We start from the raw sequence: 17,503 nt of genomic DNA, 5'->3' as shown, positions 1-17,503 counted from the left end.
GTGTATACAGTATACCCTTTGAGAACCAACAATTAGGTATTGAGAAAGAGTATATCGGAGTAACCAGAAGAAACCTGAAAGTACGACTAAAGGAGCACAAATATAGTATAAATAAAAAACTGAATAGTACGATATTAGCAAGTATGGCACAGGCAGACGGATCAGTAGTCAAATGGGATGAAGCCAAGATTGTTAGGACGGGACACTCACCTTCCATCGCAATGGAAATGGAGAAAATAGAGATTTACAGAAGTAAGATGAGGGACAGATGCCTAAATGCAAAAGATGCAAAAGCATTACCAACGGCTTGGAAATATAAAATTGAGAAAAATATGGGTTTTAATAATCCATAAACATTTTCATGTTCTGGAGTTTTTAGTATTTCAAACTCAAAGTTATAAATTTTCTTTTATTTTATTGTTAAATTGAAACGCGATTTTTAGATTACATTTTATCATATATTTAGTTTAATTTATTTATTATACATAAAAGTTGTAATAAGTTCAAATTCAAACGAATTTCGAACGAATGATTCCATTACAACGAAAACTATTAAAACCTGAAGATGGCCTATACGAATTGGCCGAAAACGTTTGGAATAAACAAAAATAACTCGGCAAAAAATTCAGGTGTGTGTGATTTATTATTATATATAGATAATTTTATGTAAATTGTGCACAGGGTGCAGTTTATCTATTATTTAACCAGCAGTTGCTCTGGATACTTGGGAAACTATCTGGTTTTGCAAACAAGTGATTTAATTGTTGTTTTATTATTTTCTAGGTAAGGTTTAGCTTAGTCTGTTGGTTATCAATTTATTTTATTTATATTTTTTTTGGGTACTTCTCCCATATAAATTTAAGATTAGAATGTATTTAATTGTTTGATTATTATTTTATTGATGTTGTTGCATATATTTGTGGGATATGTTGTATAATTTTGTATTGTTTTTGTATATTTGTTTTGCTTTTTATTCTTCTCCTCATATCATGGTTTCGTACCAGTATACTTAGATAAATAAATAAATTAATAAAATATATATATTATTGTATTATTATTACTTGTATTCAACTTACTTCAAATACATATATTATTTGAAACTACTCTGAATTACAGATATTTCAAACTATTGATATGTTTTCAATTAATTGCAATCATGTTTTAAAATAATCAATAAATTTGATTTAAAATTTTAAGTAAATATAAAAATACAAACCTGTTAAAATTTTCATCATTCCCACATTGTGAAAAAGTGGAATGTTATTTATTCTTTCTTCTAAATTTTCATAATAAAACAATATTGCTTTGATATCGCTGATTATTACTTCATTTTTTAGAAATTCCTAAAATAACATATTATAAAAATTCCCAAAATTACAATAATAAAATAATACTTTTATCTATTCATAAATTTTGTAATATCATGATTTACTAATGTTTGTTTATGTTAGGCTCAAAAACCAAAAATTCTCATTGAACAAAAAAAATTAACCAAAACTCATTCCAACTTCTCAGATCCAGCCATTATGCTAATTTCGTGTCATGGCACATTCAAAAATGCACATAATGCATTTTGGCATACTCAATAAGATCACAAAGCATAATTTGTGTCAATATTCTTTTAATAATCAACCAAAACACAACCTGGCAGCATGAAAATGCCACACTGCATTGTGGATGCTCATTAATGCATTACAGCATAATAAAAATATCTGTGCAAAAATTTGATACTTATTTTTAATAAATAATTTATATATAATTTCCACTAAAGGTTATGACTACTTCTGAACTATGTTTATTGTTAAAAAATACTCATCAGTGGCATGAAAGTTCCTATTACAAATGTTATGATTAAAAGAACCATAATGTAATAAATGCAACTCTGGTTTTCTTTCATAATTCACAATCGACAATACAATTTGCTGTAAATTGTTTTGTTTATGAATCCTTGATATCTATGTATAATACCATAAAATCATAGATAACTGAAAAAGTATTATAAATTTAAGTCAAATAAGAAATTTATTTGTAAGCAGTGTATGGAGTCAGTAAACAAAAAGTCCAACTCCAACTCCAGCAAATTTGTAATGTGCAGTTCCAACTCCAACCTTATCCTCTCTTAAAATGTCACACTATAATTCCTTTTATAAGAAAAATACCATTGGGGGTACCCAAATATTTTTATTAAAAATTTCTGTACAAAAAGTCATACTAAAATTGATGGTAAGAATAATAAATGGATATAATGAATTTACTCTGGAAAAATTTTCAAGTATGTAAAGAAACATGTGACCGAAGGGTCGGCACCTTTTCGATGCACTGTCAGGATGACACCACCGCATCTTGGTCAACATGGAAGCCGTGCTAACTAGGTCATGCGAGTAGTCACGTAATGATCAGGTTCGGGATGGAGGGAAAGACAACACACCGGAAGTGACTTATGCAGAGAAGAGTTAATGTAACAACCATTTAATAGGTAAAAAAAGGGGTAATACAGGACATACAATATCAAATGGAATATCATAGATTTAAATACATTGGTTGTGAGTGATATTATATATTTTAGACAAAGTTAACTTAAAGTCCATGAGAGAGAGTTTTGAGAATCTTGAGAGAGAGAGTTTACAATAAAAGCGTGTGGCGATAAATACCTGGAGTTTTTAGTGATTCGCTAGTAGGTCTTAAGGTTCTTGATGATGAAGTTAGTCCAGTTTAGCAATCAAGTATTCTGGTTCGGCAGCAATGTTAATCCAAATAATAGGCACTTAATAAGTCCGATGGACGACAAAGTTAAATCCAGTGGAAAGCACAGTGCACACATAAAAAAATATGGAGCTTGAGACTGATCTCTTCTAGGACGGTGTGACAACTGCCCTAACTTTGTTGTTCTGTTCTATATTATGTTCTATACAGACGAAATCAAGATATTAGGTTGAGGGGTGATGAGAAAGCATCATTGTCAAACCTGAAAACTTAACAAATGTTTTGCTCCCAAGTGTAAAAGTTGACAGTTATTTAACGAGATTATAGTTACAATGTGACATTATGAATAAATGATGTAAACATACTAAAAGTCAGGATTCGGATCCTCACAAACACATTATATCTTAATAGCCAAAAGAATTCCACTTTTATTAGTTAATTATGAAAAATTAATTTAAATTTAATTATTTTCAAGAAAAAAAATTAAATACAATAAAATGATGAACAATGTAAGAACAATGTAAGAAATTAGTCCATAAAATAGTTTCTCCTACTTTGGCTAAAACATAAACAGTTAAGTTCCTACCAACAGTTGACTAAACTGAAGTATATACTGTAGTAGAATTTTAAAATATGAAATTTAGTAAAAAAAATCAATTATCTCGAACCAATGGGTGCAATCATACCCCAAGAACCTGAGAATAATAAGCTGAAACAATCCTATTAATTACATTTTGCAGTTTTCTCTTGCTCTTTTAGTTTGTTGCAGTTAGATTCTTGAACTTAATTTTATGTTTTTCTATTGATTGTTTTAAGACTAATTACATTGTTGAAACTATAATACATAGTCAACTTGAAACCAATAGGACAATAACAAGATTAATTAGTCTAATTAGTCAAAAACCCATTGATATCCAAAATAAAACATCTGAAATGTAAAAAAATATTGCACCAAGTAACAATTACGGCACCTAAAATGAAAGTAAAATTTTTTCTTAAAAACTTCTTTTTGGTAAAGATAAGCTTGGTGCTTTAAAGCAATGTGAAACTGTATTGGTGTAACACATGTGATAAGACAACAAAGCAAATAATGATCAAATCGCTTTATTAGTCAAATGAGTTGACAGAGAACGAAATGCCCATCAAAGAGACAAATATATATAGATATATTTACAGCTTCTCCTCTCTCATTCAAACTTCCCATGACAAATTTAATACATACATATAATCCCAATTAAAACTAAGATAATTATAATTAAACTTAACCTAATATTATTACTAACAGAAATAGGAAATGAAGGATAGTTAGAAAATCTACCGGTAGCTAGATCTGTGAGTCCTGAACTGGGTGAATATTGACGGTGATCACTCACTTCGTGCATGGTGAATGTACAATCCAGGGGGTACAAAGCAGTTATTAATAAACGTGTGCTAAGGCAGTTCTTTGGACCTCTCCAAAATGGCTATCTCAATTATTTTCTTGTCTTCATTCCTACTTGGTCTATGCTGGCCCTTCCTCTATTTCACCCTCAGCCTTACACATGGTCCTCCAGTGTGAGGCCCCAGAAATAGCCCCCCAAAAAAGAAAGACATGTAAAAATTTGTTAAGTTCAATCGTCAAGAAAACAAATTATATAAAGGTTGAATCGGCGACACCAGACTTTGACGTCAATGCTCATAAAGAGTAGAAGGAAAAACAAAATTTTAGATGTAAAAGAAGAAAATTTAAAATATTACAGTTAAGACGTAGTTTAGAAAGCAAAACAAAACTAGAAAAAATATCAAAATGAGCATAGGTGTCATAGTCAACAATTAAACGCCATCAGAGTCTAAAAGATGGTGTCGGATAAACCATCTCCAGCCAACCTTTCCTGCAAACTTTACGAAGCTCCATTTACACCTGGAGACAGGTGGAAGACCAATTAGAAAACAATGATGTAAAGTCTGTCCAATTAGCAAAAAGCCGATCTCGAAAAACTTATAAAAACACCAATTCCAAGGGCAACAAGACTTCCACTAAGACTTTCCACTAAACTTCTGTTGTGTTGGTGTATCTCCATTTTTTTTGAACCTCCGTTCATCTTTCATGTACTGTCTCTCGAGACTTTGAACTTTTTACTCCACACTCTCCAGGAGCCCCTGCAATGCTAGACCAGATCGCCGCCAAAAATCCCTATGACGCTGGACCAGATCACCGTCAAAACTCCTACGACACTGGACCAGATTACATCTGAAACACCTACAACACAGAATTGGATCGAATCCAAAGACATCTTAAAGTTTGGAATCTAAGGACCTTTCCAACGAAAAAATTTATGTAAGCATTTTCGATCAAGAATAAACGGTTTGCCTCTGTAAAACACTTGTCTTTTGCTGCCTCTCTAAACTGCCACCCACATACACTTAGACCCTAGACCATCCCGACAGTAGGGAATAAAATTCCCCCCAATCGGCATTCTTACATCAGTCACTCTTGCTTGACCTCTCTCCTTGGTGGCAAACCCAAAAGTGTCCTTTATCCTCACCTCGTGTCTATTGGTAGCTTCAGGCAGGACCCCCTGCCTGTCCCTTTGTAAATTGGCCAACCTGGACCCACAAATAGTACAGCTCCTGTCACATGACAAAAAGGGTTAAAAACGGAAGGGAGAAGAATTATAGGAAAAAAAACAGGAGTTCTTATTCTATATATACTACAATTATATACAACAAAATGGCAGCCACAGCAATACCATAAGCATTTACTTTCCAGGCACAATCCCACAACTAACTACAAGTGTTCAATGGTTTTATGTACTCAGCTACTAGTGGGCCTTAAATTAATAAAAACTATTTTCTGAAAGTATAGAACATGTTGCATAGAATATGCATAACATTCTGCTATGAAATGGCCTTTATGGGCTAATATCATATTGATATCTAAATTTATCAGTGTCCATTTTCTAAGAAATTTCTTTAGATACTAATTAATTAAAAAGTATTTTCCTTACTTTACATTTTACCAATAGCAAACTTAGGAGTGAAGTTGCTGGAGTAAAAAATATTTAACTGATTCCAACTCCACCCAAAAACATCCAACTCTGGCAACTCTGACTCCACAACACTGTAAGTCACTTTATCAATTGATTGCAAATTTGTTTTCAGTAATGATGCTCCCACAAAGAGACCAGCACCAAATTTTATTATATTAAAAAAACATAATGATAAATAGACATTTGACTTATAAATTTGAGAATTATATTGAAAATAAAGTTAGCCTCATTAATCTTATGTTAGACATAAGATTAATGAGGCTAAGTGTTTATTTTCAATATAATTCTCAATATAGATTAGAATTTGATTTTATTCTGAATAAAATGAAACTTGTAACTTATTTTTGCAGATATTTTTATCACATTGCATCATGGCTGCATTAATAAATGTCCACAATGTGTTGTAGCATTTTCACATTGCCAGATCTTATTTTGGTTGATTATTTTAAAAAATCTTAACATGAATTTTGCTTTTTTGATCTTATTGAATATGCCAAAATGCATTGTGCTGCATTTTTGAAAGTGCCACAACATAAAATTTGTGTTGTGGCACTTTCAAAAAACAGAACATACAAGGTCTGTTCAAAAAGTATCGGACCTTTGGTCGGCAAAAATAAATTTATTGACTTTGAGGTACAAAACCCTAATCCCCTTCAAAGTAGTCTCCTTGGTAATGTATACACTTCTCCCAGCGTTCCTGCCATTGCTGGAAACACTGCTGAACGCATCTTTTGGAATGGCCATCAGCCAGTCCGTTGGATTCCGCACAATGTCTTCTCTCGACTAAATTCGGGTTCCTTTTAGCGGCATTTTCAGCTTGGGAAATAGCCAAAGGTCACACGGAGCCATGTGNTTAATGCATCTGTAAATATAAAAGTAACAGAATGAATAGAGTTAAAGAAAGAAAGTGTTAATATATTTAATACATATATTATTGTAAGTGGTATAAAAATTTAAATAAATCCTTTTTTGATTGTTCTATTTATAATAATAATTTTTCTTGTAATATTATGGCTGTATTAATGCAAGTTAGGTGTAATTCATTCGATTTTTTTTTATGTAATTACAACAGGGAAATTTGCATGTATGGTGCAGTTGATTCACCCACCATTGGATGCATATCACGTGATTGCTGTTTGCACTTTCTTGTCAAAATTACATGAAGAGACTTTTCGTGTTATCTGTTTTTCATTTGATGACTTTAAAAAAGTAATATCTGATTTTTATTTGTTTTTTAAGGTATTTATTTTTATTTAAAAAAGTTAAATTGTTTATTTTATCATGATGTTTTATGATAATTTTGACTTTTCTTTTTTTTAGGTTTATAGTAATTGTGAGGGTAGAATATCGTGAGAATGAATCAACACAATAAGACGTAAGCACTTCTACAGGGGGGACAATTTATAACAAGCATGCTTGGTGGAGCAGACGCTTATCAGGGGAAATCCACTAGACTCGATGGGGACTGGACAAAGACAACTATCAAATTCTACAAAATATTCCTTTAATATACTTGGGAGCATACAGCACTCTGCCAGAAGTGGGGTTTTGTCATATCCTTTCCTCTCCTCCACTCTGGGTAGAAAACAGTTCCAAATTCTGAAATCTCACAAACTTGCTTGCACAGTCTTTTTTTCTTTTTCATTACACACTTTCACCACCACTCTTACTTTCCTACTTCACCGTTCTCTGTCCACTTCCGTTCTCTCTTCTCCCCGAGGCACACCCTACCATAAAAACTCCACCCACGGTTACACACCCCAAAATTACATAACTCCCCTCCACCGAGTCGGACCCACCATGTGGCGAAGGGGGGCAATAAAAGACGTAAGGCACAGTGATAATATTGTTAACTAGCTGTTACCCGCAACTTCGTCCGCAGAGGTTTTGCAAGCAAACCCCATTTACATTCAATATTTCAATAACCATAATAATTGTTAGGTCTATATAACACTTACAGCTGAAGAGAATTGCCGAGAATCAAACGAACTATTTTCAATTTGATCAATTTTCTGGAACGTTTACAATCATTCTATAATCAAACCAATATGCAATAACAAATTTGAATTTAAAACAGTTCGAACATTTTTAAAATTGAAATAGATAAAAATATTTATAACAATGTCTGAAATGTTATCAATTTAATACACCTAAGTACTCAATGAAGACTAAATGTAGTTGAAAACAAAAAATTGCATCTAAAATAGTACAGTAGAAGCTGTTCTTCCGGTTAAGCCTTAATGCTCTCCCTCTCTCCCCGCGGGGGAATTTAGAAAAATCCCTTCTTAGTGTGCATTGCCATGACTTACCCTACTAAAACGCACTTGAAAACAAAAAATTGCATCTAAAATAGTACAGTAGAAGCTGTTCTTCCGGTTAAGCCTTAATGCTCTCCCTCTCTCCCCGCGGGGGAATTTAGAAAAATCCCTTCTTAGTGTGCATTGCCATGACTTACCCTACTAAAACGCACATAAAAACAAAAAATTGCATCTAAAATAGTACAGTAGAAGCCGTTCTTCCGGTTAAGCCTTAATTCTCTCCCTCACCCCTCGTGGGGAATTTCTAAAAATCCCTTCTTAGTGTGCATTGCCATGGCGTATCCCACTAAAACACAGATAAAAACAAAAAATCGCATCTAAAACAGTACAGTAGAAGCCATTCTTCCGGTTAAGCCTTAATGCTATCTCTCTCCCCCACTTGGGAATTTCAAAAAATCCCTTCTTAGTGTGCGTTTTCATGACGAACCCTAACTGTGTACCAAATTTCTGCTCTTTAGGTCCAGCGGTTTGNAAAATATACCAATTGTTAACTAAATTTCAGTAAAATTAATTTCAGATTTCAACAAAAAAATAAATAAATATCTTACATAGAAAAATACTTTTTTATTTATACCTTAACTGTATAGTCTTTATCTTTCATCCATAAATCTTGATACTCCTTATAACTATCAATGACACTTCTAATAATCTGAGCAATTGCTGATACTGAAGAATTCAATACTAGTACTAATTTTGATATTTCATTATTTTCTACAGCTGCTCTATAATATACTGATATTTCTTGCATACCTAAAATAAAATTTTTAATGATAAAATTTCTTAATACAGTAAAACCTCATTATTTTGAAACTCAAAAATTAAAAAAATACACAACTTTGAATTCTCCAAACGTTTTTAAATCAAATATTTTTGTAATTCTCAAATAAAATTATAACATTATCTTATATAATTTTACTCATTCATTTACAAATATGCTAATATTACAAGTTATTGTATAGTAATTTAAACTATTTTGGAAAAACCATTGGTGGCATGTACTGTACTTAATGTAAACAACAAAAATATATCCAAATCACATTCAAAACAAGACTTGAAAATAACATACAAAAGAAGTCATCTACACACTATTGTTTGAAATTGATAAAAACATCATGTCATGTAATGAGTACTAGTTTCCTTGACACTGATAATAGGATGCCTGAAAATAAAACATGAAAACATTAAAAACACCATTTTCTGTAATATCTTAATACTTACAGCATCATTTCAGCAAAAGGGTTAGAAAGTAGCCATTTTTGGTGGTAAATACTAAAGTAAACTCTATAAAAAAATTAAACAGTAAACTTTATTACAGAAAAAAATAACAATTAAAATGACATTTGCACAAATTTATTTTTTTTTTTATTAATTAAGAAAGTAATACAATGTAGTGTGTTTAATCTTTTTCATATAGTTCATGTACTGTTTTTGATATTTTGTCCACTGCAATTGTTAGAGTATTATCTTCACATAAATGCTTACAAAACACCTTTCTCACAACGGAAACTAAAGAAAATGCCTCGTCACATGTAACATGCACATTTTCCAACAGTTTTCATGTGATCTGATGAAAACAAGCTCTATTAATTAATTAATTAAGCTCTAAGCTATAACTACACTATTCTACACTATTGTAAATATGCACATGAATTTAATAGACTTTGGAATTATTAAAACAATAGATTTTTGCAAAAAAATATCCAAAATAATTAAATATCAAACAAATTTCTTTTATAAAAAAAAATTCTTTCTTCATTGGCAATGCTATACAATATCTAAATTACTTTAAACGGAAGTCAAATAAATCAACAATATATAATTGGTGAAACCAAAACTGAAAATGCCACTTAGGGTTGGAAACTTTCCTTATAAGCATGTAATATAATGAGAGATTTCAAATTAAATAATAATTTTGAATATCACCAGACTAGATAATGACTTTGAATTTCATCATACAAGTATTTCAAATAACCTGAACTAAAATATATGCAAAATCCTATTCTCTTGGCTGAAGAGTAAATTAGACTATGAATATGCAATACTTCAAATCATCTGATATTGAAATAAGAAGATTCTACTATATTTGATTAAGATTTGTATTTGTAATAAAAGAAAATATCAAAAATGAAAAAACTGCCACACCTATAATTAATTTTTATTAAAATTATTTAATTTGAAAAATGGAATTAATGATACTAAAATTACTACAGATTGGTAAGATAATGAAATTTCATACCATTACAATTTTAAAATTGACAAAATTTAAAAATTAATATTTAAACCAAAAACAAGTTCTCTATTTTATAAAGAATTTGTTTTTTAGTTTGAATTAATTTAAGAAATTATGTTAAACAATACTGAAAACAAAATACAAAAAAATATTTGTGAAATTCTACTGAACATCCTTTCACATTCACAATCATTAAAATAATTAACAATAGTGGAGTCAACCTTTCTTTACAGGCTCTTCTAAATAATTTGCATATGTGTAAGTGGAGAAGTTTATATGATTTTGGATATTTATAAAAACTTCTTTATCAAATAAAGATTAAATAATCNAAGCCAAACAAGATCATTGCAGTAATGAGCAGGAATTGATTGACTGTAGATAAATAAAATGCATTAAGAAAGAATCTTTACTTGAATTATTATATTTCATTGATGTTTTTAAACATTTTTTTTTTTTTTCCATTATTAGTGTGGGGATGGAAACTATCAAACATACATTAACAAACACAATTGAAAAAGTGTGAAAAAAATGATATTCTCAACATTGAATTGATATTATAAGAAACATTTAATAAATTTAAAGATATTTTCAAAAAAATTTTTTAATTTTCTGCACATCTTTTCAATTCAATAGTTTAGTTTACATTAATCTATATGAGTTAACTGATTGGAAGATCTTATTGACAAAACAATGTAAACAATGAATGACACTGTCAAAAGTATAGATATATTGATCCTGTAAATGATTGACTGTAATTTTGTTAGCATTATAAATAAAATTAAACTTCTTATTCCTGTGTTGATCATATTTCTTTTTTAAGTATACTCTTGCTAATTCAACCTCTGTTTTAATCTGATCACTTTTATTCTATCTTCTGCTAAATGCTCAAGCTGAAAACAGGAATCATAGATCATTTTTAAAAACATATCAGATTTGTAAGATAAAGATTGAAAATCCTTAACAAAATATATGGATTTTTAGTCTCTGTATTAAAAAGAAATTTTTATAAATATCCAACTTTTAAACAATTTGCATACATATAAAGAGAAGAGAATCTACAAAGAAAAGTTGAATCTGTTAGTATTAATTGTGTTTTTGTGATTGTCAATTGACATTTAGTAAGACTTCAAAAACTTCTTAGTTTTGTATTTTGTTTTTAATCTTTATTTTACAAATTTAAGTTAAAATTATTTCAGATTAAGTGAACACAAACTTATATTTAACTGAAAGTCATTACATATTATAATCTATAGATCTAATACAAAATAAAATTTTTGTTTATTACAGTGGAACCTCACTTAATGAGCATAATTCATTCCAGAATCTTATTTGTAATGCAAAACATTCATTAAGCAAAATAATTTTTTCCTATAAATTAATGTAAAATATGATAATGTGTTCCATGCCAAAAAAAATGCTCAAATATTTTATGTATAATGTTTATTCAAAAAAAATTATACAATATACACTGTTAAGGAGCATAAATCATCATCATCTTTTCTCATTATCTTTTCTTCTAGTGCAGAATAAACCAACCTGGAATGCAAATTTGATTTGCAGAAAACAAAAAAAAATTGAAATTTAATTTGGAATTGGTCATTAAATTTAATATGAGATGGCAACATAACTGCCTATCTTTAGACAAATTATTTAATTTCTAATATTTAATTATAGCCTTTACATAGCCCAAGAATTTGGCATATCATTTGGCATGTTTATTATATAACGGGCTATGGTTGTTGATGTTTATATACAGTGCCGTAACTAGGCAGGTGCAACAGGTGCACCCGCACAGGGCCCACTTGAAAGAGAGGCCCAAAATGCATGTATTTGTTTTATTACTTTCCCAAACCTAATTAATTAAGGGGCCTAAATACAAATTCCTGCACAGGGCACAGGAATGGCTAGTTACGGCACTGTTTATATATAATATGTTTGATCACAAGTTTGGAAAAAATGTGTGATCACAAGCAACACTAAGATGTAAGTGGAACAAGTGCTAAACACAGACTGATGTAGCATGCACACAATCTGGGACTTTCCCTCTCCTCATCATGCGAAATGTTGCTTGTTAAGCGAGAATTTTTTATCATTTGTTTTGCTCATTATATGAATTACTCATTATGAGAGGTGCTCATTAAGCAAGGTTCCACTGTATATTCTAGAGATTATTTATGGTATTCTCTCAAGTCATTGAAGCTTGGGTTTTAGAAATATATTCACTTTTACATGTAATATATATGAAGTTGGCAACATAGGAAAGTTGCTGTAAAAGTTCAAGACTAAGATGAAGTGAGTGAATGCAAGCATGAGGGTTTGAAATGATAAAAATCAGCTTTTTTTTTTTTATTGTTTTTCCAAATTTTGGAGTCTTGAGATAGTCTTGGACTTTCTATGACAATGATAATGACAAAACAACAAGATTGCAAGAAAAGAATCACTACAGATCTCAAAGTACTATAGTAAGAAGTAAACCATGACATTAAGTAAAGACAACTTAACATGAATCAACATAATTTACAATGTATAAGACAAATAAGAACTAAATTAAGAAATGAGAAATCCAAGAGATCTTATAAAAGCAGTGAAAGATAAATATGCAATTAGCTACATCCCATCTATTACATGAGCAAATAATCTACACAAGAAAAGAAATACCATAGCTATGAACTTAAGTTTTATCTATTGTAATTGCCTAACTTAAAAATTGTGACAGACTGTTCTGGCTTTCAAAAACCAATGGATAAAACTTCCTAATATCAAGGATTTTCAGTTAGGTATTAATGTTAGAAGACAAAGTATGTTAATGAACACCAAAGTAGAAACAGGATGCTGCAAGCTGATACAATGAATAGATACCAGTGTTGTATGGAACTGTGTTGTGCACAACTTGGTTGCCTGCATAAAATGGGCTCACCAAGCAGATGATGAACTCAAGAGTTTTAAAAGATCAACCTTACAAAGATTTTGTGGTTCAGGATGGAGTTTTTCTTTTCAAGTTTTTAGAGAGATAAGAGTTGTTAGTGATTCTAAATGAAATGCAACAAGAAATTGTTCAGAGCACGTACAGAAAAGGACATTTCTAGCATACATTGTCAAGAAAGACTTCTATATTCCAGACCTAAAAAACTAGTCAAATATATCACTACAACTTGTGTGAAATTTACTCATACTATGGTCTACCATAAGAAGGGTAAGCAGTAGAAGCTCCCACACTCTTTATAAAGATAGCATTCCTCTCCAGATCTATCATATTGATCACCTTGGTCCATTAGAATCCACATATAAGAGTTACAAATGCATATTGTGGCTACATGCCATCATTGTATAGTTATAGTTCATATTTTTATTAAATATATTTCCCTTTGTCTTCCTTTCTATTGTCTTTCTTTCTGGAAGTTTCTCCCTACTTTTGTTTAACGGTGTAACAGCAGGTGACCCCTAGGTAACAATGGGGAAGGTGTGTAACCCTCAGGGTATAACGGGGTCCAAGAGTTCATTCTGGAGGTAGTATAGGACAGGAAAGGACATGTGAAGAAGGCTATTGGGTTGTTGAACCGAGTGGAGACCAAACGGACTTTTCGAGGAGAAAAGAATACGGAGGCTAACGAAAACTGAGAAAGGGTTTTTTTGTGCGTGTTAAAGTGTATAGTGAAGACTAAGAAAATTTCCACAGGAAAGAAATTATCTTTCGTCGTGAATCAAGAGGCTCACCCCCCACTTACTACAATTCCCCGTGAAGCACACCGAAATCATTGGGTACCCGACTTCGTTTTTCTCTCATCTTTATATTTCAATTCCTATCTTATCTTAGACCTAATTTTCATCTTTAGAAGATAATAATTAGCCGTAAGCTTAGTTATAAGGTACAATTGTATATTCTATAAGTAGAATAGTCATTAAACTATGAAATTGTCGCGTTATATAACTGGTCCGTAAAAATTTTGTTACTGAAATTAAGTAAATGTTCAAGGGTAGAGATTGTAGCTGGCATCCGAACCACGTTTCCGGTATTCTGTGCGCAAATTAAAGAATTTCATATCATAAAAGTTGTGTTTCTTTGTCTCCGGTATTCGTGCGTCCCTCACAATATCTATGGTCATGGATGACTTTACAAAATTTAGTTGGCTTTACCCAACCATATTTACAAAAAGTGAGGTAATAACGAAATAGGAGATGCAAAAGGCAACCTTTGAGAACCATATCCAAATCATCTGATATAAAGAATTAGCATTTACTTTTAAAAATATCCAACAACACTGTAATAACAAAGGTATCATTCACATGCTCATAACAATAGGTCTACCTCAGGCAAATAGTCAAGTGAAAAGAATGAATAGCACGATCATTTTAGCTTTGACTTAATTATTTACAGAAGACTGAACAAAATAGTATAACAATGTGCCAGCAATCCAACACACAATCAATTCATTGTATGAACAAAGCATAGGCAGAATGTCTTTTGAGTTCTTGCTTAAACTAAACTGTGCAATAAGATGGATTTAAAGATTACTGCCCTTCTAAATGAAAAGATAATGGCCGAATTCAAAGAACACTAAAATCAGCTAAGAGAAGAAGCAAAGCTTTAGATTCTCAAATGCAAAATGAGAATCAAATGTCTTTTAATCAACCCTGCAAACACCAAAGCAATACCAACATAGAGACTTTCTTGACTTGAGTGTGCTTGATAGTAACATAGACAGTTGCTATCAAGCACACTCAATTCAGACCAGGATTAAAACTGAAACCTAAATATCTAGGACTGTATTGTATTACCAAAGTTAAAACCAATGACACTTACAAGGTACCATGAAAGTGAGCACAATAGCCCAAAAAAGCTCCACCAAAGAAAGAATGGCCAAAGTGTGAGGTTGGCAACATAAGGAGAGAAAGTCGTTGGGTGGAGGCTAAGAAGTAAGATATGACAGTGGAAATTGGGAGTTTGAAGTGGTAAAAGTCAGCTTTGTTTTGTAAACTGTGTGTTTTATTGTTTTCCAACATACAAAGTCTGTCTGGAAAGTTCACAAACTTTGCAAATAGAAGCTGTTTGTATTTACCTAGAAGCTAGTCAGTTTTATCGTCTTCAAAGTATTTCTCTCCCAAATCTATGTTATCAAATTCAGCATTTCTGCCATGAAAAGAACACTTTTTGAAATGCTTCTTTTAGGATAATGCCCACCTCTGCTAGCAAATGTTTTTAATGGCATCAATAGGTTCAAAATGATGATATTTGAAGGTGAATTTTAATTTGGGAAAAAAAAGCTGCTGCCGAGGTTTAGTCCAGTGAATTTGGAGTGGCATTGAATTCTTGGCCAAAAACTCTTTATCAGCAGTGTTGTGTGAATAGAAGCATTGTCATACTGCTTCACAAAGACATTTCATCACTTCTAGATGGTATTCCTTATTTACTGTCTTCCCTTCTGAAAGAAATTCCTGTTGAATAACACTATCAAAATCAAACCAAACAATGAGCAAGACCTGCACATTCGACCAAATTTGTTGTGCCTTTTTGGTCACAGTAAAGATTTTTTCACCAACTGTAATGACTGATGTTTTGTTTCCAAATCATACCATAGACCCATGTCTCATTCCCAGTGATAATGTTTCTCATAAAATTTTTATTAGACCTAGCCCATCCCAGAATCCTTCACTCAACTGCACTCACAGAAAGAAAATCGCAAAATGCAATCAACATGTTTTTACACAAATAAACGTAACATAACGACAAATGAAAATGGAACAAACTGATTTTGGCAGATAGTACAAAAAACTTGCTGGTAGAGCTGTGAAAGCTGTATTCATATTCAATTATCAGTTGGTGTGTAATTTAAAAAGTTTGCAAATTTTCTAGACAAACCTCATATATACATTAAATATTATTGTATTTACAAATTTAATATCTAATTTTAAATTTCAAAACAGAAATAATTTAAAATGAATCTCTTAATTATACAAATGACGATTTCAAAATGTTATTCAATTCTTAACTTGTGATCACATGCAATAGTCAGAAATTTTTCACAACTACTAGTTTTTTGTTGGAATCAATGATCGAAATTATTGTCTAATGTTATACAACATCGCTACATACAATGCATTATGTCGCGATGTTTTGTAAACGTTCTTCTGTTACATAATAAAAGTTTGATGGCACTGTTGACCCCTCTGAGAGCCATTAGAGACAGTGACCTTGTTTCACTCTCCCCTTTTCAGCATTGACCTTCCATGAGTCAACACAGTGCAATCTTTGTGTATTCTTTGTTTCTTTGTTATATAACCAGTTACACGAGTCTAACTTGTTTTTACTAATCTCTCCAACAAACAACATCTAGTCTAACATTTTTTGCAGGTATTCTTCACCAAATTAACTTATTTAGCTGTACTTCCACAATATCCTCATGTTATATGCTATCTATCTGTGTAAAAATTTCAGATGAAAATTCTTTTTCTCACAGGCCCTTAAAAAACCACTGCAGAAATTGTCACCTTATGCATGCAATATGCAATCATATACTTTTCTTTATTGTCACACATTACTATGATGTCATTTTTGGTGATCTGACATAAAAATAAAACCTGCATTTATGTTCTTACATGATTACCACAAGAGGTAGTCATGATGTCATTGATGTTTGTCAGTTATGCCTGATGTAATAGCATGACAATCTGTAACTAATTACAACCATGAATGCTTTGGAAGATAGCCTGGGGTGCTATGGCCTTAAATAATTTTAAATATTTTTGCTTTTTTTTGTACCCAAAAAATACAAAAAAATCACTTTCTAGTCCTTCTGAGAAACACTTTAGTCCTCCCATCATTTATTTCCAGCTGAAATCGTTTCACATTAGCCATCATAAAATTTGAAGAGCTTCTTATGAGAGTCCAGTTAAGGACACTGTTCTGTAACAAAACAATATCTCATAACCTAAACAATGTATGACATCGAAATTTGACCAAGTGCAGAAGACACACATTACGGGATTTTTCAGAATCATCAAATTCAAGAAACAGCAATTATGTGCAGCATAATTACATGTGGAAAATCTGAAAATTGCCACCTTATGCATGTTTGTATGTTAAAAAACTGCATATGATCATGTTAATTAATTTCTGTCAAGTGTGTTCTTTCTTAATGTCATGCACCTTTTATTTTATTTTATTTTTTTATTTGTTATAATTCTCTCTATTACAACCAATGATTTTACAATCTTTAATATCAGTA

General features: G+C 31.3%; 1 protein-coding gene across 1 annotated transcript in view; it reads right to left on the bottom strand.

The window, feature by feature from the left end:
- The window catches only part of LOC111613166 (dynein heavy chain 5, axonemal-like), a 33,512-nt gene that overhangs the window by 15,714 nt on the left and 295 nt on the right, over positions 1-17,503 (bottom strand). The window contains exons 2-3 of the mRNA XM_023354490.1: positions 8,625-8,800; positions 1,217-1,343 (exon numbers count right to left, since the gene is read on the bottom strand). Of these exons, the coding sequence (XP_023210258.1) occupies positions 1,217-1,343; positions 8,625-8,800 (303 nt within the window). The remainder of the gene's footprint in view (positions 1-1,216; positions 1,344-8,624; positions 8,801-17,503) is intronic.

The sequence above is a fragment of the Centruroides sculpturatus genome, unplaced genomic scaffold (assembly GCF_000671375.1).
Source record: "Centruroides sculpturatus isolate CEXI.00-Female unplaced genomic scaffold, Cexi_2.0 scaffold1806, whole genome shotgun sequence".
Lineage (NCBI taxonomy): Eukaryota > Metazoa > Arthropoda > Arachnida > Scorpiones > Buthidae > Centruroides > Centruroides sculpturatus.
Note: the sequence above shows the minus strand (reverse complement) of the source record. Positions and strands in the feature narration are given on the sequence as shown.